The sequence below is a fragment of the Hyaena hyaena genome, unplaced genomic scaffold (assembly GCF_003009895.1).
Source record: "Hyaena hyaena isolate Hyena2069 unplaced genomic scaffold, ASM300989v1 scaffold_876, whole genome shotgun sequence".
In the NCBI taxonomy this organism is placed as follows: Eukaryota; Metazoa; Chordata; class Mammalia; order Carnivora; family Hyaenidae; genus Hyaena; species Hyaena hyaena.
In genome coordinates this window covers 184930-205498 of record NW_024081512.1, presented here as the reverse complement: position 1 = coordinate 205498, position 20569 = coordinate 184930, and the positions used below count along the sequence as shown (strand labels likewise).

The following is a 20569-nucleotide window of genomic DNA, read 5'->3' as shown; positions in this document are numbered from 1 at the left end:
CTGCTGCCACCCCTGCGCAGTGCGGGCCTGGGGTGCCGGAGGGTGCTCGTCGGTGTCCCCGCCGCAACGTCGCTACCCCTGTCACTGCGTGTGAGGCTGGCAGTGGGGTGGGGGAGAGGGCACTCCTCACTGTCCCTGGTGTGCCCAGGACGCTCGCAGGCTCTGCCCCTGAGTGCCTGAGGCCCAGCTGGGAGGCTTTCTCAGCGTTCTTTTTCCTCTGTCCAGCAGCAGGCAAACTCTGCCCTACATGGGGGGTGGGGGGGGATGTGGGGCCGGCAGCCAGCTTCTTGCCCTTCCTTCCAGGGGAAGCAGATCTCTCCTTGATGTCAGTCAGAGCCCGGGCCTGCTGTCTGCCTCCCGGGGCGGATCCTCTGGCTTCTATCCACCCTCCCCCAGCACTAGACTTTTCTCTGGGAGTGCGATGCTGGGGAAGGCAAGGGGGAGAAGAAGGGGAGTGAGCTCAGGCCTTTCCGGCATCAGATGCCTTGGTGTGTGCCCGTTCCCTGGAAGGGATGGAAGAGTGTCTTGCACTTCTTCCGGTGTCAGGTTTTGGTTTTCCAAGAGAAGCTTCCAAGAAGCAAGTGGGGTTTTGTTCTCAAGGCCATTTGCAGGTCTCTTGCCTCCAGCGTCCGCGCTTTTCCCTGTCGGCACCCACTGAGGCCTGTTGCTGAGTGCGTGCGTGTGGATTCTGCATTCAGTGGCCACCTGCCCTTGACCTTTAAACTTGTTAACATGGCCATTATTTTCTTCTTGCTTACTTTCAGGACACCTGTGGCTTCTCCAGCACTCAGTTTATCTCCCACTAGAGGGGCTCGGAGCTCTCAGTTCACCTGATGGAGAGAGCGACCTCAGCTTTCCGACACACTGCTTGTTCTTGCTTTTTAGGGTGGGAAGGAGGTTCTCTTACGGCTAGAACTGATTCTAGTTTTCTCCTTTTCTGTTTTTGTAGCCACCTTCTCCAACAGTAAGAAACCTGGCTCCCGTTACCCTTAATGTGTAGACTCATTTGACCAGTCCTCCTATATTTAACCAAGCTCCCATCACTGCCACCATCCTAAGTCACTCAGGGAGGCCATCGTTACCCGACTCGGGCTGACGCACGTATTGGCCACTGAAGTATCTGACTGCTGTCCTCTGAGCCCATGCTTGTCCCTGCTCCTGGCTTCCCTCCCTTCCCGCCCAGGTCCCAGCTCCCCATTCTAGGCTGTTCCCCTTGGGGGTGTGCTCACAACTCTGCTTGGGCTCTGACTTCCCACTCCGGGCCACCTCGTGGGGGGTGCCCTCTTCACCCTGCCTGGGCTGCAGCATGCCCTCCCAGCCCCCCTCTACCCCAGACTTTGATGTGGACCACCTAATGGCCGTGGGACTGATTTGTGCAAAGAGGGAAAGAGAAAGAGGAAGGCTCATGCACTTCAATAAGAAAAGACTGAGTTTCTGAGTTAGTAACCATCCTTCAGTGTAAATAAACTCATCACTATATTTTAAGCATCTGCATCTGTATTTTGTCTTTCTAACAGGTTATGAAGTTCATGGGATGGAAAAAATACCAGAAGAAGGACCAGCACTTATAATTTTTTATCATGGAGCTATTCCCATAGATTTTTACTACTTCATGGCCAAAATTTTTATCCATAAAGGCAGGACTTGCCGAGTAGTGGCCGATCACTTTGTCTTTAAAATCCCAGGTAAACTTTGACTATGGACAGTGATATTAACATGAGCAAATTATGTTAATAAGTCTGTATCCTTGAGATCTCTAGTATCATTTGGAAAAGCTTTTTGCCTTTTTAGGGTAACACACTTAGGACTCTAATTTGGGAGTATCTAATTATCTGATTTATGTAATATATCTAAATATAAAGACATGGTCGAAAATGTCACCTAATTTTTTTCTTATTAACAGGTATTTTGTTATTATTTGTCTAAGTTAAATCCTGAACTTCCACTTAAAAATAAATAAACTGTAACTTTGCCAAGCAATTAATTTATATTTTGGCAGAGAAAAATAGCTGATTTTGCATAGGATGGATTTTCCCATGAGATACTGATTTTGGGAGTTTAACTTCACAGTAATTAGAGTTTGATTACTGTCAGTATTATAGCAAATCAAACTTTAAAAAGCAGCCAGGATATATTTTATCTTCATATAATAATATTGCTTCACTAATCCTGTCCTATGAGTCTATATGTCTTTATCATACTTGACTTGCCCGCTAGACTTACAGTTCTTAAAGTTGAGGACCGTATTCTTCTTAACCATTTGTAAAGGCTTTATACAAACTTCTTTAAAAGATTAATGAACTGAATGATTTCAAACAGTTTTTAAAAAGCCATTCTAAAATCAACTCATTGGTAATAAATCTTATTTTCTTTTGTCACTGAATCACCAGAAATAAACCAACAAAGTTTATCGTATGTTCTCTGGAAAAATAAAAGCAAAGGCCGCCCATCAACTGAATAGCCAAACACCAAGCAGTGAATTAAGTGACAGTGCCTTTCATAGGCATGGTTGATGTTTTGGGTGTCCTGTGTCACTAAGAAGCCGTTCGTACTCTGTATAAGTAAACTAAGTTGGCTAGGAAAGATTATTCTTTAGAAAGTAATTGTGATCACTCTATAATAAATTTGAAAACTAGAGAAAAGGAGAGCGTCATTAGAATCTTACCACGCTAACATAACCAGTTATCATTTTGATTTATTGTACTTCATTTTTAATTTGCATAATTTTACATGTTATGCAGTCTCTTTTGTGTTCTTCTTTTTAAAATTGTGATGTTAGCATTAACATTGTACCATGCTTTATAAAGAATAGTTTTAAGGTATGACTAAAATATTGACTTAACTAGTTTTCTCTTATAGAACATTAGGTTGCTTGCATTGTTTTTCTTTTTATACATAATGTGAATATTTTTGTTTAGCAATTGGCTTGAAATTTCCCCTTTATGATCTTGAAATTTATGAAACCCATTATGAAAATGTATCTAATTAAATCAGGGAGCTTTTAATATAATGGGGGTGAATATTCTTTCAATCTTAATAATATTTATAATCTTGCTTCAGATCTTTAAACCTGTGAAAAATTTGGTTAGTCTGGAGTTTTCACTACCCAATTTTCCATTCTCAAGAATAATGTATGTATACACTAACATCGGTCCTCCAGAGTTCCAACGTAGGATTTGGTTCAAATATTTAGTTACTAACAGGATTGTTTCTTTCATCCATAAATAGTTGTGCTTTGAAAAACTGTGTATATTAAGACCAGGAATTGGCTGTTAACTGAATTAAATACTCACTATATTAAAAACTCTTAAAAAAACCTCTTAATAATTTTGCTACTATTATTGATTTAAAAAATCTAATTGTGAGATTAATACCATCTAACTTTTAATTTCAATGGATTTGGTTATGGCTTCCCAATTTTGGTAGGGCTAAGCATAGTCAGAGTTACATTCTCTTGAGTGATTCTCTTTCTTATAGGATTAAAGGAAGATTAGATTTGTGATTGCTGATGGGATATCATTTCTGATGGCTTTAATAAATACTGTAGACAGTGTTTGGCCATGAGATGCAGTGGAAGGAGCTTTGGACTAGACATACCCGGACCGGAATCTCTGCCCTGCCATTTGCTAGGTGTGTGACTTTGAGCAAGATACTTTCTAAGCCAACTTTCTTTGTCTGTAAAATGGGGACCGGAATCCCTGTTTCATTGTTTTTTGTGAGTTTGAATATGTACAGTAGCCTTAGTAGTAGGTGATCACTGAGGAGGTGATCAGTAGGAGGTGGTTAGTAAGTCACAGTAGCTATTACTTTACCAGCAATATTAATCTTACGTTAATCTTAAGAGTTCTTGTTGATCTAAAAAGAAGTAAAAAAAGGAATTTATTGATTTAAGTGTAGATCTTAAGTTATGTGGGTTGTAAATGTGTTTGTTTTGAAGAATTGGACAAGAAGTACTTAAGATATATCTTCATGCTAATGTTTCTTACAGGGTTTAGTTTATTACTTGATGTGTTTTGTGCTCTACATGGACCAAGAGAAAAATGTGTTGAAATTCTGAGGAGTGGTCACTTGTTAGCTATTTCACCAGGTGGAGTTCGAGAAGCCCTAATTAGTGATGAAACCTACAACATCATTTGGGGTAATCGTAAAGGCTTCGCTCAGGTTGCAATTGATGCAAAAGTGGTGAGTTGTATAAAACTAATTCTTAAAGTAAAGCTAGGTTGAATTTAAAATAAATGCTTACATAGTGAGCCAGAGTATATAAGAATTGAGATGCTTTAATTGCACTACTTAAAAATTAGTGTACATAACTCTTTGTAAGGTAGCAATAGAGAAATTGTGCATGGGATGTCACCTTCAGATCAGTCTGGAAATTTGGCAAATATCCACCAAAGTTTTATTTTGCATTTCACAATCTGACTTTTAACCAGGTTTGTAAAACTTTTTGTCGTCCTTCAGTCATAGCTTTTTCAAAAGTATAATCAATTCAGTTCTATGTATTTTAATCCTTTGGTATGATTGAATTGGCATATTTTTAGTGATGGTCGTTGGTTGGTTTCATTGCAGTTCTTTTATCTGTGACCAATTTATTATAATCATAGGAGTCGAATAATGCATAGCTTCTATTGTTTTTTTTATCAGCAAATGTGATCAGCTCTCTCTCTCTGATTGTATTAAAGATGAGAAATAGATACTAGTGTAACTTAGGTCTTTTAAAAAAGATTTTTATGAAAGAATTAGTCAACAAAATTACGTGTTCCTCTGGGATCCCCTGTAATTATTCTGTTTAGTAGACCAGAGAATCTGAATGCCATTTTGTCCTTTTGTTTTGGAAAGTGTTTCTCACCTTTTTGGTTTCCATATTGTACTTTATCCTGTGAAACACTTACGTATTACTTATGGAATGTTTCTTTTTTGTTTTCTGTTTTCATTGTAGATTGTCTGTCAGAAAAAGACATGGTAGTGCCTTTGACAGGGTGGTGGTCTTTTTCCAGGCCCGGCAGTTAGAGCCTGCTGCCAGTATTGCCTGTGTTTTGTGTACCCACTGCTGCTACGCAGGGACCAGTGTGCACCCTTAGCTTGCCTGTTCATCTTGCAAGTACAGGCTCTTGATTAAAAAGGAAGAGATTATGGATGACTCATTCTAACCCAAGACGAGTGTTTGAAGAAGAATGGGATTTTCCTTTTTTATTAATTGCAGAATTAAAATAAAATGCATTGAGCTTTAGTTTGTCCTGTGCATGTGCACATGTAACTACTAGAAGTTACTGCTGTGGTGCCCTAGTCATGTGGTCCCAGAATAAGAGTTAGTGCAGTCGCCCACCTGGTTAGTAATAGATAACAAACATTGAAACACTGTTGTCCTATAGTAGATTATAAGCTCCCTGAGGACAAGATCACCTGCAGTGACTGGCATCAGGTAGGCTCTTTGAATTGAATTGAGTTGGTTTTTTTAACACAATATTAAGCACCACTAGAAAAGGACATTTGGAGTTTTTGTTAATAGTATTAGTGATACGGAAGATTATAGCACATTTTATTTCCTGAAGATTCTTTTTTTTAAAGGTATATAGCTTTTTTTTTCTCATGAGTTTATTTATTTTTGGAGAGAGAGAGCGAGCACGAGCGAGGGAGGGGAAGAGAGAGAGGGAGGGAGAATCCTAAGCAGACTCTGCACTGTCAACACAGAGCCCAAGGGCTTGAACTCATATACTGTGAGATTCATGACCTGAGCGGCAACCAAGAGACAGATGCTTAACCGATTGAGCCATCCTGGCGCCCTATTTCCCAAAAAGTCTTAGGCACTGATGTATAGAACAAAATTTTAGAATATATGAATAATATAAAGCACAGAAGGATGTATGCACCATTGTACAAAAGTTAATGGTAATGAATGTAATATCTATGAAAGCAATGATAAAAGCTAAAAACCTAATCAAAGATAGTTTAATTTTCAAGTTTATATTTTGAAAGAATTATTTCTTGTAAAGCTTTAAGATCCAAATGACAAAAATAGATTTGGAATTAAATTGGTCATGAGATTCTAATTTCTCATCCTTAACTTCACAGATTTAAGGAACATTGCCTGGAAGAAGGCCTGAAAGAAAGAAATTATAGAGAGAAAGGAGCTGTTGTTTTCAATCTTTGGTAGAGTTTCTAGATAATTAATTAAGATAATCCAGATAATCTAATTAAGGTTTTTGTATAAAACTTGGGGAAAATTTTTTATCAACAGTCTTTTTTAAGAACAAAAAACCTTTAACATTGTCGACTCACAAAATAGTATTTAAACGTTTGATAAATGTTGCATCACCCCCACCTGTTCTAGTGCTTCTGAAGGCTTTATGCTGGCCCTCCTGTACAGTCAGCAGGTAGTTATTCCCATGTTGCGGATGAGGCGACTCAGGCACAGGGGGGTGAAGGGCCGGAGGGACCGGGGCACACAGCAGAGCGGCGCGCACAGGGCAGGCCCTGGCCAGCCCTGACCGCGCGCGCCGCAGGGGTCCGCGGGCCCGCAGGCTCGGCGCCTCCCGCACACGGGGCGGGGCTCCTTCGGTCGCTTGTGCACAGAGCTGTGAACGGTCCATGTATCCCACCGGGAACCCCCCCCCCCCCACCGTGCTCACGGAATCCTCATAAACTTCGAGTCAAAACTTAAGACTGTCGTAGGAATAACTACTTTAAAATTGTGAAAAAAATCTAGACTGTTAATTCAAGTTTACAAAATACTGGTAAAAAAATATTTAAGGCTTATCTGAAAGTTACCGGCTTTTTAATATGATCCAAATCACTCATTTTGTGAAATTCCTGGGAGTTAGCACTTTGATAAGAATTTTTAGGTAGCTTCATATCTAAATAGCTTGGGAAAATACTGGCCCATTTCTTCAAGTTAGAAAACAAATAAGTGATGTGGAAGAAAATAACATTTGTTTTAATAAAATTGTTAACTGTGTATTATCTTCATCCACAAAATAACCTTTGAGGTAGGATAATTATTATTCCCATTTTGAAGAGCCTGAGGCTTAGACATGGTTAAGTATTTTGTCCAGTGGTGTTCCCTTACTTTTAGTGGCAAAGTTCACATTGTCAGGCCATATTCAACTGCTTCCCCAAGACTAGTTTTAACAAAATACACTCTGTTTCTCTTGCACACACCCATGCACACACATACACACAGAGACACACGTATTCATGCAAACAATTTAATTCTAGGTTACTTATGCAAGTACCTTGTATACAAAAGGTGCACACGGAAAGGAATGAATAATTCTACTGCGGTATCAAGTTGTAATAAAGCAGTGCTTATGGTTTGAAGGCTGTAAGCTTGACTGCAAATTTAGAACCCGTATGCCCAGGCTATAGCCTGGAATACTGAGGCTGCGAGGGTAAGCATTTTCCCGTGTAGTAGGTTCTAGATGTACCCAGCTTCTGGAGAGTAGGCTGTTTACAGGATGATATGTAACCTGGAGGGTCCTCATAAAGTGCAAGCTCCAGCACAAAGTTAGGGCTTCTTGTACTCAGTAGACATAAATCCAGCAGCACTGGTCAGAGAAGACAAGGGTTTGCATGTGAGCTGGAAGGTTTCTGTTCCTTTCGGGGCATTTTATGTTCTCAACTCTAAAGACACAACTCTCTGAAACATTAGACTGTCAGCCAGTCACTTTATTTCACAAAACTAGTGGTGGTTTCCTAGATCACAATCTAAATTTTTTTACCAAAGAGTCAGTGTACTTTGTTTTATGTTTTAGCTCTGTGAATTAACACCATGAAACTTTAACTTCTTCCACGGAAGTGCTTTTCTTTACCCGACTTCTTTTTTTCCTGACTGGTTTTAAGATTGCTGCTGCCTGTTACTGACATTTTGTGTTCAGAGAATACAAACTAATCCACTGCAGGCATTGCCTTTCTGTTCTGTGTATTCATCCCTTCAGTAATTCATCCATTGCACCTTGTTTTAGCACCTCGTCTAGTCCAGGCACTGTTCCGGGTGCTGGGGAGGCAGCTGTGAACAGAACAGTGTCGCTGCTGCTAGGGCTCTTCCTCCTGTTGAGGGAGAGATGCAGTAAATAAGTGGTCAGTGGTTGTATGTGAGGTTTTATGAAGAAAGTCCACCATATTTTACTGTTCCCCACAGATAATAAGAATGGCTTTTTAGAAGATTTTTTATGTTTTACTTATTTTTGAGAGAGAGAGAGACAGCGTGAGCAGGGGAGGGTTAGAGAGAGAGGGAGACACAGAATCCGAAACAGGCTCCAGGCTCTGAGCTGTCAGCACAGAGCCCGACGTGGGGCTCGAACCCACAAACTGTGAGATCATGACCTGAGGCCGAAGTTGGATGCTTAATCGACTAAGCCACCCAGGCACCCCAAGAATAGCTTTTTATTTTTAAAAAAAAATTTTTTAAATGTTTTATTTCTAGGAGAGAGAGACACACACAGCGTGAGCAGGGGAGGGTCAGAGAGAGAGGGAGTCACAGACTGAAACAGACTCCAGGCACTGAGCTGGCAGTCAGCACAGAGCCTGACGCTGGGCTCGAACCCACGAACCGCGAGATCATGACCCAAGCCAAAGTCGGACGCTTAACCAACTAAGCCACCCAGGCGCCCCAAGAATGGCTTTTTAAATGTCAGCTTATTAAATATCTGAAACCCTGCTTGCCAAGGCAGGTAACTCTGTATCAGGCAAATACTCATGGTAGACTGGAAGTAAAGTGATGCTCAGGTTTTTTCCCCTCTAAAACATCATTTAATTCATTGTATTTTGTGTGCATGTTAAAGTGCTTTTATTACGTTTTTTATGTACTTCAGTTTCACCATAGCAGAACCTCCTTACATGATCCTTTGCTATTTCATCATTGTTTTAAGACATTTAGTTAAGATCTCCGCTTAAAAAAAATCATGCTTAATCAGTGATATTTATAGAAGATAAAAACCTTAAACTTGTGTGAGCAGAAATTCTCTAAAATGATAAAAGGAATTGCTTTATATATATGCTCTTCCTTTTTTATTTTTTGCAGTGAGTTTTATACTTTTCATTGATGTTGAACATTCTTAGATTTAACAAGCTCACAAAAAAAGGTGTTTCAGTAATTCTATGACCGCATCTTCCCAAAACTGGTCATTTAAATTTATATAATTTCTCCATACAGAGAACCTCTGCTTTGTAGCTTTCTCCAGTGAGCGTACTACTCAGTGGACCAGTAAAATCATTTTACCACGTTCATTTTGTTTAACGAAATTAATGTTTTTGGTAATCCTTATTTTGAGTTTCAAGGGTTTATATGGAATGATAGGAAAGTTGGTAAGTGAAATATTATATATTGCCACTAGAGGGTAGTAGTTCCAATTTTTATTTTTACAAATGATCGAGTTAAATTTAGTCCGATGAATCACACTAGTGATAAAAGTAAACCTTTATTTTAAAAATACCTCGTTTTCATAATCTTAAACAGGCCCCCACAAGTTTGCATTACTGATTCAATGGTGATATTGAATGGATCAATATATTTACTTTTTAATTCAAATTCTCTCTAGCCCATTATTCCTATGTTTACACAAAATATTCGAGAAGGATTTAGATCACTTGGAGGAACAAGTAAGTTCTGATTCATATGGTTTTTCTAATTATAATGTAATACTTAGAATATGTTAGTTTAAATATTTGGGCTTTTGAACCCTGTAAGAAATCTTTTTGAATTAATACCTTAGATAATGGATATATTTTTAGATGCTTTTCTAAAGTCTAAATGATAACTCTTTCTAAGTAATGGCAGTTCTTAGATGTTAGATTTTTTTTTTTTTTTTTTGAGAATCTCATCTACATACTGAAGCTCTTATGTTGTGGGCTTAAAACTATCGTGAGTTCTCTAATTTCCTGGGTTGAACCATGTCGTTGAGGTTTAGAACAAATGTACCCATTACCCAGACTATCTTCCTAACTCACTGCTGAATAAGTTTCAGCTTTAAAAATGCATGATAATTGATTAACAACCTAAGGATGTATCATCTGCTTTGGTTCATTTGTTACTTCTTGTGTTTTGCTTTTTAAGAGATTTTGGACCATGACACGTGTATATTGTAAAGTTCTTTTTGCCTAACTTTAATTTATGGGTAACAAAATAAGCTTTGAGCATAGTTCAAGGGGTGACAACAATTAGATGTGCTTTTTCTTTGCAATTTCTCTGTGGTTTCCTTCTTACTTTGAGATTTTCATAGTTTATTTTTATACCCTGTGGTTTATATATTATATTCAATTGATTATATTCTATATTCCTAGCTAGAGTTAATTGTTCCTATCCACATGCAAATCTCCTCTTGAAGAACTGCAAATTTCTGTTGTTTCTTTTATGTCTAATATTGGTATATTGTTGATATTCTATTACATTTTTTTAGGTATTACCTCCTCCCCCTTCTTTTTTTCAAATGTAAAGTGGAAAGTAATGTGATAGTTAACTGCTGTTGTCAATTATTTCTTAAAGTAGCGTTATTTCTTCTAATTTTCTTTCCGGTCATTTCTTCAGAATTTAACTTGCATACCAAAAATTATTCCTAATTTTGTTTCCTTAATTATAAAGTGGTTTAAAAATTACTGTTGGCTGCTTTTTGACTTTCTTCTTGACTTAGTTCATCCGTTTATTTTACATTATTACCAGTTTCAATCCTGCTGAGTTTCATACTTGGTCACTAGCATTAGTAATTCTCTGCTACTCTGCAGTTTTCTTAATTTACAATAATATTTTTTTCTTTACCTGGTTTATTGGTGCATTTTAGTTTCATGATTATGTGAATTTATCTTACCCTTTTCTCTTTTTTCTTTTCTTCATATAAGTCTGTTTTTGTGAGTCTCTAGACGTTTTAGCTTCTAGCTTTGGGTTACAGTCATTACCCTTTGTTTTGTAATAATAATAATAATTGGTTTGCCGTTTTTAAATTCTCTTGTTTATGAAAGCTCATTTTTAAAAAATTAATAAACCTTATTTTGGGGGGCACTTTTAGGTTCACAGAAAACTTGGGCAGAAAACGCAGAGCCCTCATAAAGCTTCTGGCCACCCCCGTTTCTCCTGTTATTAGCATGTCGCGTTAGTGTGCTGCGTTCGTTACAAGTGATGATGGGCTCATCTTAAAAAAACATATATTGTATTAATTGCCTGGAGGTGGTACTGTTTGCCACCTCCCTCTAAGCCTTACGTAATTAATTTGAAGTTACAGTTATTTGTTCAGAATATTTAACCCATTAAAATCATTTGTTTACCTTTTGAAAACAGGGTTATTTAGGTGGCTTTATGAAAAATTCCGCTATCCATTTGCTCCGATGTATGGAGGTTTTCCTGTGAAGTTACGCACCTATTTAGGTGATCCTATTCCCTATGATCCAAAGATAACAGCAGAAGAATTAGCTGAAAAGGTAAATTATTGTTTCTTTCTTAATCTTTGAACAGATTTTTACTTTTAAGTATTGTATTAAAAATCACTTCAGTAATTTATTGTACCCACGTGTTCTAGATCAGGTGTGATATTTTCCCTCAGGGGACACTTGGTAATATCTTGAGACTTTTTTTATTGTCGTGACAGGCAGGACCTTGGGAGGTGGTGGTGCCACTGGCATTTGCAATAGTGGGTAGAGGCCAGGGACGCTGGTAGACATTCTACGATGCCTAGGTAAGCCCCCACGACAAAGAACTACTCATGTTAAAATGTCAGAAGTGCTGAAGTTGGGGCTCTTGGCACTGGTAATTAAGAAGTTTCATAAGTGATGTTCAGAAGAATGTGATCAAAAGAAAGATTTGACCTCCGTAAAAAGAAAGTATTGTTCTTATTTGATAGAAATACCTTGGGAGGAAAATGGCACAGTGTTTAAGGGTTATGAAATCAGATTGTTCCTAGCTCCGCAGTTGGCTGTGTGACCCCAGGGAGTCCCCAGCTCACTCTGTTAGTGTGCAGAAGCAGGAAGGGCATAGATCCCACTCATAGTTGGCCCTGAGCATGACGTGAGGTTGGTTATACAGGCTTGTTGTTTAGAACAGCAGGTGGCAGATAGTAAGTGCTTCGTGAGTGCTGGATATTAACACTGCTAACACCAGGGAGTCCTGTTGTCCTAGGAACTTAGAGTCTCGTGAGGGAGCTAAATACCCGAATCCGCGCTTACACGGTCCTGTGTCCCTACAGCGGTGTGCTTCCAGCCAGCCTGATGTGCGGTGCTGCCCGCGCACTCTAGGAGGCGCACCACCGCCATCGCTGGCTTCTGCTCACTGGGTGCCAAGAGCACTCCCCATCCACATCCCTCACTCATCGTGATCATGAAGAATGGCTCTAGACCTTTCTGTATGGTCTAGATATCCCACTCAATGGAGACCTGCTGTCTTAGGGCATCATGGAGGCACTAAGGGAAGATCATCTAAGTTAGAGCAGGGATGCCTCCTTGAGAGAGGTGATGCTTGAATTCAGTTTTGAGAAACAAGGCATTAGCTGGACAAAGAGTAATGAGGTAGAGGAAACTGCATGTATAAAGGGATGGTTATGAAATAGCAGAAAATCTTGGGGGAGTTGGGGGTAGTGTTGTATAGCTACAAAGGGTATCATAGGAGATGAGGCTAGAAACACAGGAATGGTTGGGACTATCATGGCCTATAATTGATTTTGTTTCCTGAAAGTAGGGGGGGTGCTCTTGAAAATAGGTGAATGATGTAATAGGTTTGCGTTTGGGAAAATCACTGAAAGCAATATGGAGGCTGATTTTGAGCGAGACCAGTAGAAGCTCAGAGGGGAAAAAGACTGCTTTGTGAAGGAAAAAGTAGGAAAGCTTCCTGGAATGAGGGCATTTGTGGTGGGTCTTGAAAGAAGGGCGTGACTTGGTCATGTGGACTTGCGGCTGGAGGAAGAGTATGAACAAAGACCTGGTTGTAGGGGAGTTGACCATATACCAGGAGTGTTGGTTAGAACAGCATAGTTGGAAAAGATTGCCTAATAAATTCTCCTCCAGGAAGAGGCCCTGCAAACAAGTCTATTTAACTTTGTTTCAGAAAGCATTTCCCAGTCTTACCTGACTTAAACCCTCCTTGTTTTTCCTGGAATAGCCCTTAATAATAGCTGTGGAATAAACTTGTGCAATCGGTAGCTTAGTGGGTAGGGTTTGATTGAGATGCTACTGGATTAGTAAGTAGGAGCCACATTTTTAGGCCCTTAACTACTAGACTAGGGAATTTGTTTACCAGATACATTTCAGCTAGGATAGGCCTCTGTTTGGGAGTGGCTCATATCAGTTTCATTCAAAGTTACGTGGCCAAAACAAACAGATGTATAATCGGTTTCTCTGCAATGAAGACGACTGTAGCAATTGTGATTACTTAGATACTTGTAAATATGAGTGCACTCTTTAAGAGCAGGGCCCGTGCTGTGAATTCTTGGGTCTCCAGTTCCCAGCACAGTTAGGCATTTAATCAGATCTCAATAAATCTTTGATGAATGAATGAATCACAATGTGACTTCTTTATCTACCTGGAAGAGAGAGCAAGGTACAGCTCTGAGATGTTTTATAGAGATAGAACATACCAGACTTGAAAATTACTTCTGTAGCTACCTGTAGGATATGTACATATATATTTATATACGTAGGTTTTTAAAAATACTGTACTGGAGTTTGAGAGAGAAGTCAGACTTGATGAAGAAGATTTAGAAGTTATTGGCACGAGACAGTTAGTGAAGTCATGAGCTTTACAAAGCAGGTTAGACTACGAAGAAGAATGAGGGTGGACTGGGGGACAGATAACACATGGGGGCCGTGCCAGGGACGACGACCAAAGCTGATGGGAAGGGAAGAGATGAGAGGTGGAAACAAGGACATCTGTGTGAGTGAAGTCGGCAGGTGAGGATGTTTGATAATAGGGATGATCGGTGAGACTCATCCCGCAAGGAGATAAAGAAGATGAGGCTGAGAAAAGACCACTCAGCAGTCACGTCTTCAGAAAGTATGAAACTACGTAAAACCCCTGAGTGGAAAGGCTTTTATTGAATCATCTGGAAAACGGTGTGAGTGTGTTTTGATTATGACTTTGATACCAGCCTTAGGTGTGTATAGTGTGATTTTTTTTTTAAGTTTTTAAAATTGTAGTAAAAGACCTATAACATTTATTACTTAACCATTTTTAGGGGTATGGCTTAGTAGTGCTAAATATATTCACGTGTGCAGCCAGCCTCCAATCTCCACACCCACTGAAAACCAACTACCCATTTTTTTTTTCTTTTTCTGATATTTATCCATCAACTTTTTATTCTGGTTCCTTTATGAGCCATGCAAGATTCTTCCCTCCCCCCTGCTTTATCGAGATATAATTGACCAATAATCTTTATTTAGTTTTGAGAGAGAAAGAGAAAGAGAGTGCACAGAAGGGCAGAGAGAGGAAGACAGAGGCCCCGAAGCAGGCTCTGTGATGACAGTAGAGAGCCCGATGCAGGGCTTGACCTCATAAACCACACCACCATGGCCTGAGCCAAAATCAAGAGTCAGACACTTAACCTACTGAGCCACCCAGGTGCCCCTCCCACTGACATTTTACTGGCCAGTGGAGTCACACGGCCACCCTGGACTTTACTGGGACAGGGTCAGTATGCCTCCCATAGGATGGCCCGAAAGAGAGGGGCCTGGTAGGCAGAGAGGAGGAAGGACTATACTCTACCCCAGCGTACTGGGGCTCAGCAGCGGAGACATTAGGTGACACTGTTCCTACTGAGCAGCTGACATGGAGGAGGTTTCACAAAGGGTAGCAGTAAAGAAACATTATGTGCCTTTGTCTTTGCTTATGTGTCTCTGAACTTCATTCTCAGAAAACTTACTTGCAGGGGCGCCTGGGGGGCTCAGTCGGTTAAGTGCGGGACTTCGGCTCAGGTCATGATTTCATGGTTTGCAAGTTCGAGCCCTGCGTCGGGCTCTGTGCTGACCTCTCGGAGCCTGGGTCCTGCTTCGGATTCTGTGTCTCCCTGTCTCTCTGCCCCTCCCCTGCTCACTCTTTGCCTCTCTTTCTTTCAATAAATAGACATTACCAAAATTTTTTTAAGAGAAAATAAAAGAAAACTTACCTTCAGTTATATGAATGCTGGTTCATTACATGAATTCAGAGCTTATTGCCCTCCTTCATCCTGGAAACAAATCTCTGTGACACTGGTTTTTAGAGTCAGGACCTGCTCTCCACATGACATGACTCCTCTCTGCTCCGGAAGGGCTGCCCCACCGATGCGGCTCCCGGAGCCTCACCCGGGGGTGAGACCTTACCCAGCGATGCCGCTTCTGCCTGCGTGCACTTCATCGTTAGTGTAACATATTTCCTTGCTGCCCCTGAGCTGTCTGTTCTCCTCTAGGGTATGAGTGACTTTTATTCTGTTCTTTGAAAACTCCTTCCTCCCTACCTGTTACGATTTAAGTGGGTCAGAGCTGGTTAGGAACACCTTTTACAAATACCAAGTATTTTTATGGACAAAATAGAAGGTCACAGAGAAAGAGGGGGAAAGTTGAGGGATCTGGGTTCTAATCCTCACTCTACCACTAGGCAGCAGTATCACTTTAGAAAAGTACATTCTCCCCCAGGTCCCGGCTTCCTTATTCATAGAACAGAGAAAGGGAACTGAGTGAGCTTAGGCATTTCTTTTAGGTCTCAAATTAAATGAATGCTGTTCCCTTATTTTCCTCAGTTAAGGAAAGTATATTACTGATAGTTAAATTCCAGTGCCTTGATTTTTCATGTGAGAGCAGAATTTACTAACATTCATGTCACTGGTAGAGGTGGGTATTTTATATATTAAAACATATAAATATAGTGAAAACTTACCAATTTAAGTAAGAAAGCAAAGGCCCTTCTGAATCATTGAAATTCATCAGTTATCATCTCCAGTTACTTATTGTGCTTTATTTTCAGTACCTGAAGTAACAAGTAGTCTGCCAAAGCAGGGTAGCATTTCTTGGGGGAATTTATTTAAATACATAGTTCGTATTTTTGACTGAAAGTTATCATTATTGAACTAAAATGTACTTGAAATAAAGAACACTTGAAATTTTCCTTTTGTAATATGTTGTCATGATTTTCCAGTCTTCACTTCTTAATAATATAAGGATAAACTATAGGATAATGACCCCTGGATTATCACAGATTCAAAATTACTAGCATCCAAATTAAGGTAGAAATGAAACCTCATTTAAAAAATGGGTGATAGATTGTTCCGGCATTTGATTGTGGAGAACTACTTTGTGAGCACTATCTAAATCTAAATTAAAATATACTGTGCTAATGCTCAAGAGGGCACTTGGGATATTTCCTGAACGTTCTCTCAGTCTTAATCTGTTGTTGTTTCAGTGTTTACAGTGTCTGTTTCTGTCTGTCTCTTTAACCCTCTCTCTGTAGTCTCATACGCACATCCACACATACTTAGAAATCCGGGTTTATGTACATACACATGCATATATCATATACGTGTAAAGGTGAAAAGAAGATGGAAAGAAGTGAGTAGAGGTGAGTGGTGTTTGGGAGGTGAAGTAAACGATGTGCCGATGGATTGGCTCTTGTAAGTGAGAAGCAGGAGTTACAGATGCCTCCTAGGTTTGGGCTTCCTTGGCTAGATTCATGCCCGTGTCATTTGCTGAAATAGGGAAGGAACGAAGGAAGGGGCAAAGTATGAGGGGGAAGGAATGTTAGTTTGGTCTTAAGCATGTTGGATTTGAGGTGCCTTTAAAACATTCAAGAGGAGTTCTCTCGAGCACTCATATCCTGCTGAGCGAGCTGGACGTACAAACTGAGGAGTCGGCAGCACACGAAAGGGAATTAGAGTTGTGGAAAGGGGAAAGATTACCGAACCTTTGAAGAGTCAGTCGGTGCCAGATTTCGGGATTATAAATCTTCAAAGAGGATTGAAAAGGAGCAGCCAGAAAACTAGGAGAAAACCTAGATTTTCCTGCAGTACGAGAATTCCAGAAGCAAGACCAATGGCGATTGAGAGGTCACGTAAGATTAAAAGAATGTCACTGAACGGAGCTGAGTCAGTTAAGCATCTGACTCTGTTTTGGCTCAGGTCGTGATCTTACCTGATTTGGGCTCCGCATTGACAGTGCAGAGCCTGCTTGGGATTCTCGCTCTCTCCCTCTCTCTCTGCCCCTCCCACACTAGCAGGCACACTCACACTCTCTCAAAATAAATACATTCTCTCTCTCTCTTTCTCTCTCTCTCTCTCTCTCACACACACACACACACAAAGTAAAAAAAAAAAAAAAGAATGGGTTTGGTGACAGAAGGGTATCATTGGTGATTTTGCTAGAGTTGTCCTTTCTTAATGTGTTGGCCTGGTATTTCTTTGCCCCAAACGCTTCCTTGACACTTCAGTTCATATTAAACAAAGTCTGTGCTTTCTCACTTGGTGTTTGACACCCTTCATGATGTAATTCAATTATGATTTTAGAGCCTTACACCACCCAGCTTCAGAACGCATACCTGAAAGTCCGGCCAGGTTCCCGAACTCACCATTCCTTAGGCAGTGGTTGTCCATTTGGCTCCTATTCTTGTCTTCTCTGTCCCTGAAATGGTACTGGTCCTCGGGGACCCAGACCAACTGGGTTGGGTACCTTGTTCATGTGTCCTTCCCGGTCACTGCCCACCAAATGGGCTCTCAAGTCTGAACTTCCAAATGTCTTCTTTTCCCATCTCAGATGGTAGACACATCTTACAACTAGTCTTAGATTTTTATTACTTTGTACTTGACCCACAGTTACGAGCTTGAGATTAGAGACTTGTTTCACAAATGTTATAGCTTCCAAAGCATCTCCTGTTTTCCAAATAAATGAATAAAATATAGAGAATAGACTTCACAGGAGACAACCTGTATTAGGCACTTTTGGTCACTGCCTGGTAGCTGAGGACATGGTTGAAATTTCATTTAACCCTTAGAATAAGTGTATGAACTAGTTCTCCTTTCACAGATATGAAAACTTGGGGTTTAGAGAGGCCTATTTTTAAAATACATCTTTGGGCTAGGACTTATTAAATTATATTTAAAAAAGACGAAGCTTAGACTCTGAACTAGAGAGAACAAGCCGATGGTCACCAGAGGGGAGACGGGTGGTGGGGGCCGCCGTGACCAGCACCATGTGACGCACGCAAGTGTCGAATCTCTACATTGTACACCTGAAACCCGTATCACCCAGTATGTCAACTAACTGGAATTTAATAAAAACCGCTTTACCAAAATAAAGGGATGAAGGTCCAAGATGTATCAGAAGAAGGATTATTAAAAGGTTACCATCTAAAAGGACGTATGTATGCTTGTGCATGCATGCTTTATGTGCACGCACAAATATTTTCTTAGCCTCAAGCGGGCTTAAAAGTAAAAATTATTCAAGTCTGTCATGAATTTAATGGGAAGCCAATTGTTTTAGGAGACTCCCAGTTATATCCCATTGGCTTTTCCATTGCTGTGACTGCAAGTCCTGTGAAACTGTCCAGAAATTGAGGCAGGGAACTAAAAGCGTAGCAGCACTTTTTCCCTTGCATTGCGTGATGTAGTTGTGTGTATGTGATGAAACACACACAGAGATGCATGCATGGGTAGAAAGGAGTAGAACTTCCTTTCCCACCTGCCCCCTAGAAAAATGTCCTCCGACTTGTTTTCTTCTGATTTTTCCTCCTCCTTTCCTTTTAGAGCTTATTGTATGCAAAGCATTGCTGTGCTCAGCTCAGTGTTGGAGAAAGACGAAGTTGTCTTAAGGAGCTTACAGTCTAGTGTAGAAAATAGCCATGTAACAAAATAGCCGTGCAACATGAACTGCGTTTCCAACCGAGAAAGTACCAGAGCGACGCTGTGGGTGTGCAGAGAAGGAAGGCGTTAATTTCGAGGAGGGAGGGGTGCCAAATGAGGGAGGACTTGTTGAAAGTTGTAGTATATTAAAATCTTTACAAAATGAATGATCTATTTTGAGAACCAAAAGAATAACGGCTTTTCTTTTGTTTTCTTAATAGACAAAGAATGCTCTTCAAGCTTTGATTGATAAACACCAAAGAATACCGGGAAACATTATGAGTGCTCTGTTAGAACGCTTTCATAGAAAACAAAAGATCAACTCGAAGACGATTTAATACATTTATATTAGTATGTTTGTGTCTATAGTACCGTCTTCTAAATTTTGTAGGTTCTATAATTAGTATTTTTTAAAAAAATGTTAATAAGCAACTTTTGCTGAACTTGTTGGTTTAAAATTGTATCGTCGATTTTGGTTTCGCAATCAATTGTGTCAAATTTAAGCAGTAACTCATTACATGCCTAATAATTCAGGAAATGAGGTTTCTTTTATGAATTCCTGATAATGTATGATAAACGTATAGATTTTAAAAACTAAGTTTATTAATAACAGCAATTTAGGTTAAACAAACATTCCTAAATAATGTGTCTAATTTCTGTATCTGTTGCATCGGGCTAATTTTGCAAGATGGCATAATTCAGAGAAGAAACACTCTTTTATCTGCCCCTCATTCCTTTCTTCACCTTGGGCAAATCACATAATGTGTTGGTGCCGTGGCAATTCACTTTTTAAAAACATAATAATACTATGTGGAGGAGTGTTATTTTAAATTCTTTATATTTGCTGTGATTGAGAACCGTAGAACTGAAATTATAACTGAATTAAACAATACCAAGACTTTTTAGAAGATTATGTATATATTTGCTCCCTAGGATCTTTAAATTATTTCTTCAGGTATGATGTCAAGTTGCCAAGGACAATGTTTTTCAAATTGAATAACAAATTAGGAAAAGTACAATTTCTAGTCATTATTCTTTTGAGTATTACGTCGTTACAAGAATCTGTGGGCAGACCGCAGAGGGTGTGTGTGCTGTGACGTGGCCTTGAGCGGGGTGGGTGGAAGTCCCTCTTGGGCTCCACGGTCCCTGTTAGGAGCTGACTCTGTAAATTCGGAGCGGCAGAGCACAGCCCCTGCTCAGCACCAGGGCGCATTCCAGTGACTGCTCAGTCAGCCCCGTGGCCCACTGTTCTAGCAAACGTGTTCTTGAAGGACAAGCTTATGTGAACACAGGCTTTCTGAAAAATGAATCCGTGGCTTTCAATTTGTTGTCTCCTTGAAATCTGAATTTGAGAAGTATTTAAACAGAAGAGTACCAGGAATCAAATGCAGTATCTCCCTCTCCCTTTTTTAGATATTGAATTACTTGGATTTTTGTATACATTTTTGTATAACAAGCATATATGTATGATATGTGTGGTGTATATACAGTTCAGCAACATGAAATAAAAGCAAAGCTGAAGGAAATTCATTTTCTTGTGAAATTACATACATGACATTTTCTTACTTCAAACTAATTTTTTTATTTTACTGTATACATTTTCTACCTACAACCATATTCATCTGGCTCAGCCACAGTGAGTAAACCTTACTTTCTAGTATAATAAATATATTTTTATTTCAGTTTCAATGAAAAGAGTCAATTAATGATTATTTGCAGACTTTTCCCCTCTAGCAGTGAGCAGGGTTCTTTTGAAAATCGATAAGCATTTCCAGAATGAATGAATAAATGATTATAAAACA

General features: G+C 39.8%; 1 protein-coding gene across 8 annotated transcripts in view; it reads left to right on the top strand.

The window, feature by feature from the left end:
* Positions 1-20297, top strand: part of TMEM68 (transmembrane protein 68) — a 38102-nt gene extending 17805 nt beyond the window's left edge. For 3 of the 8 annotated variants that reach the window (XM_039220296.1, XM_039220291.1, XM_039220293.1), the window contains 5 exons: positions 1518-1685; positions 3989-4182; positions 9534-9594; positions 11264-11403; positions 18989-20297. In XM_039220296.1, coding sequence (XP_039076227.1) covers positions 1535-1685; positions 3989-4182; positions 9534-9594; positions 11264-11403; positions 18989-19105 — 663 coding nt within the window. In that variant the 5' untranslated portion in view covers positions 1518-1534 and the 3' untranslated portion in view covers positions 19106-20297. Of the gene's footprint in view, positions 1-1517; positions 1686-3512; positions 3631-3988; positions 4183-6069; positions 6148-9533; positions 9595-11263; positions 11404-18988 lie in introns of those variants that run through there. The other 5 variants (XM_039220298.1, XR_005526047.1, XM_039220294.1 and 2 more) reach the window with 5 other exon arrangements.
* The last annotated feature ends 272 nt before the right edge of the window (positions 20298-20569 follow it).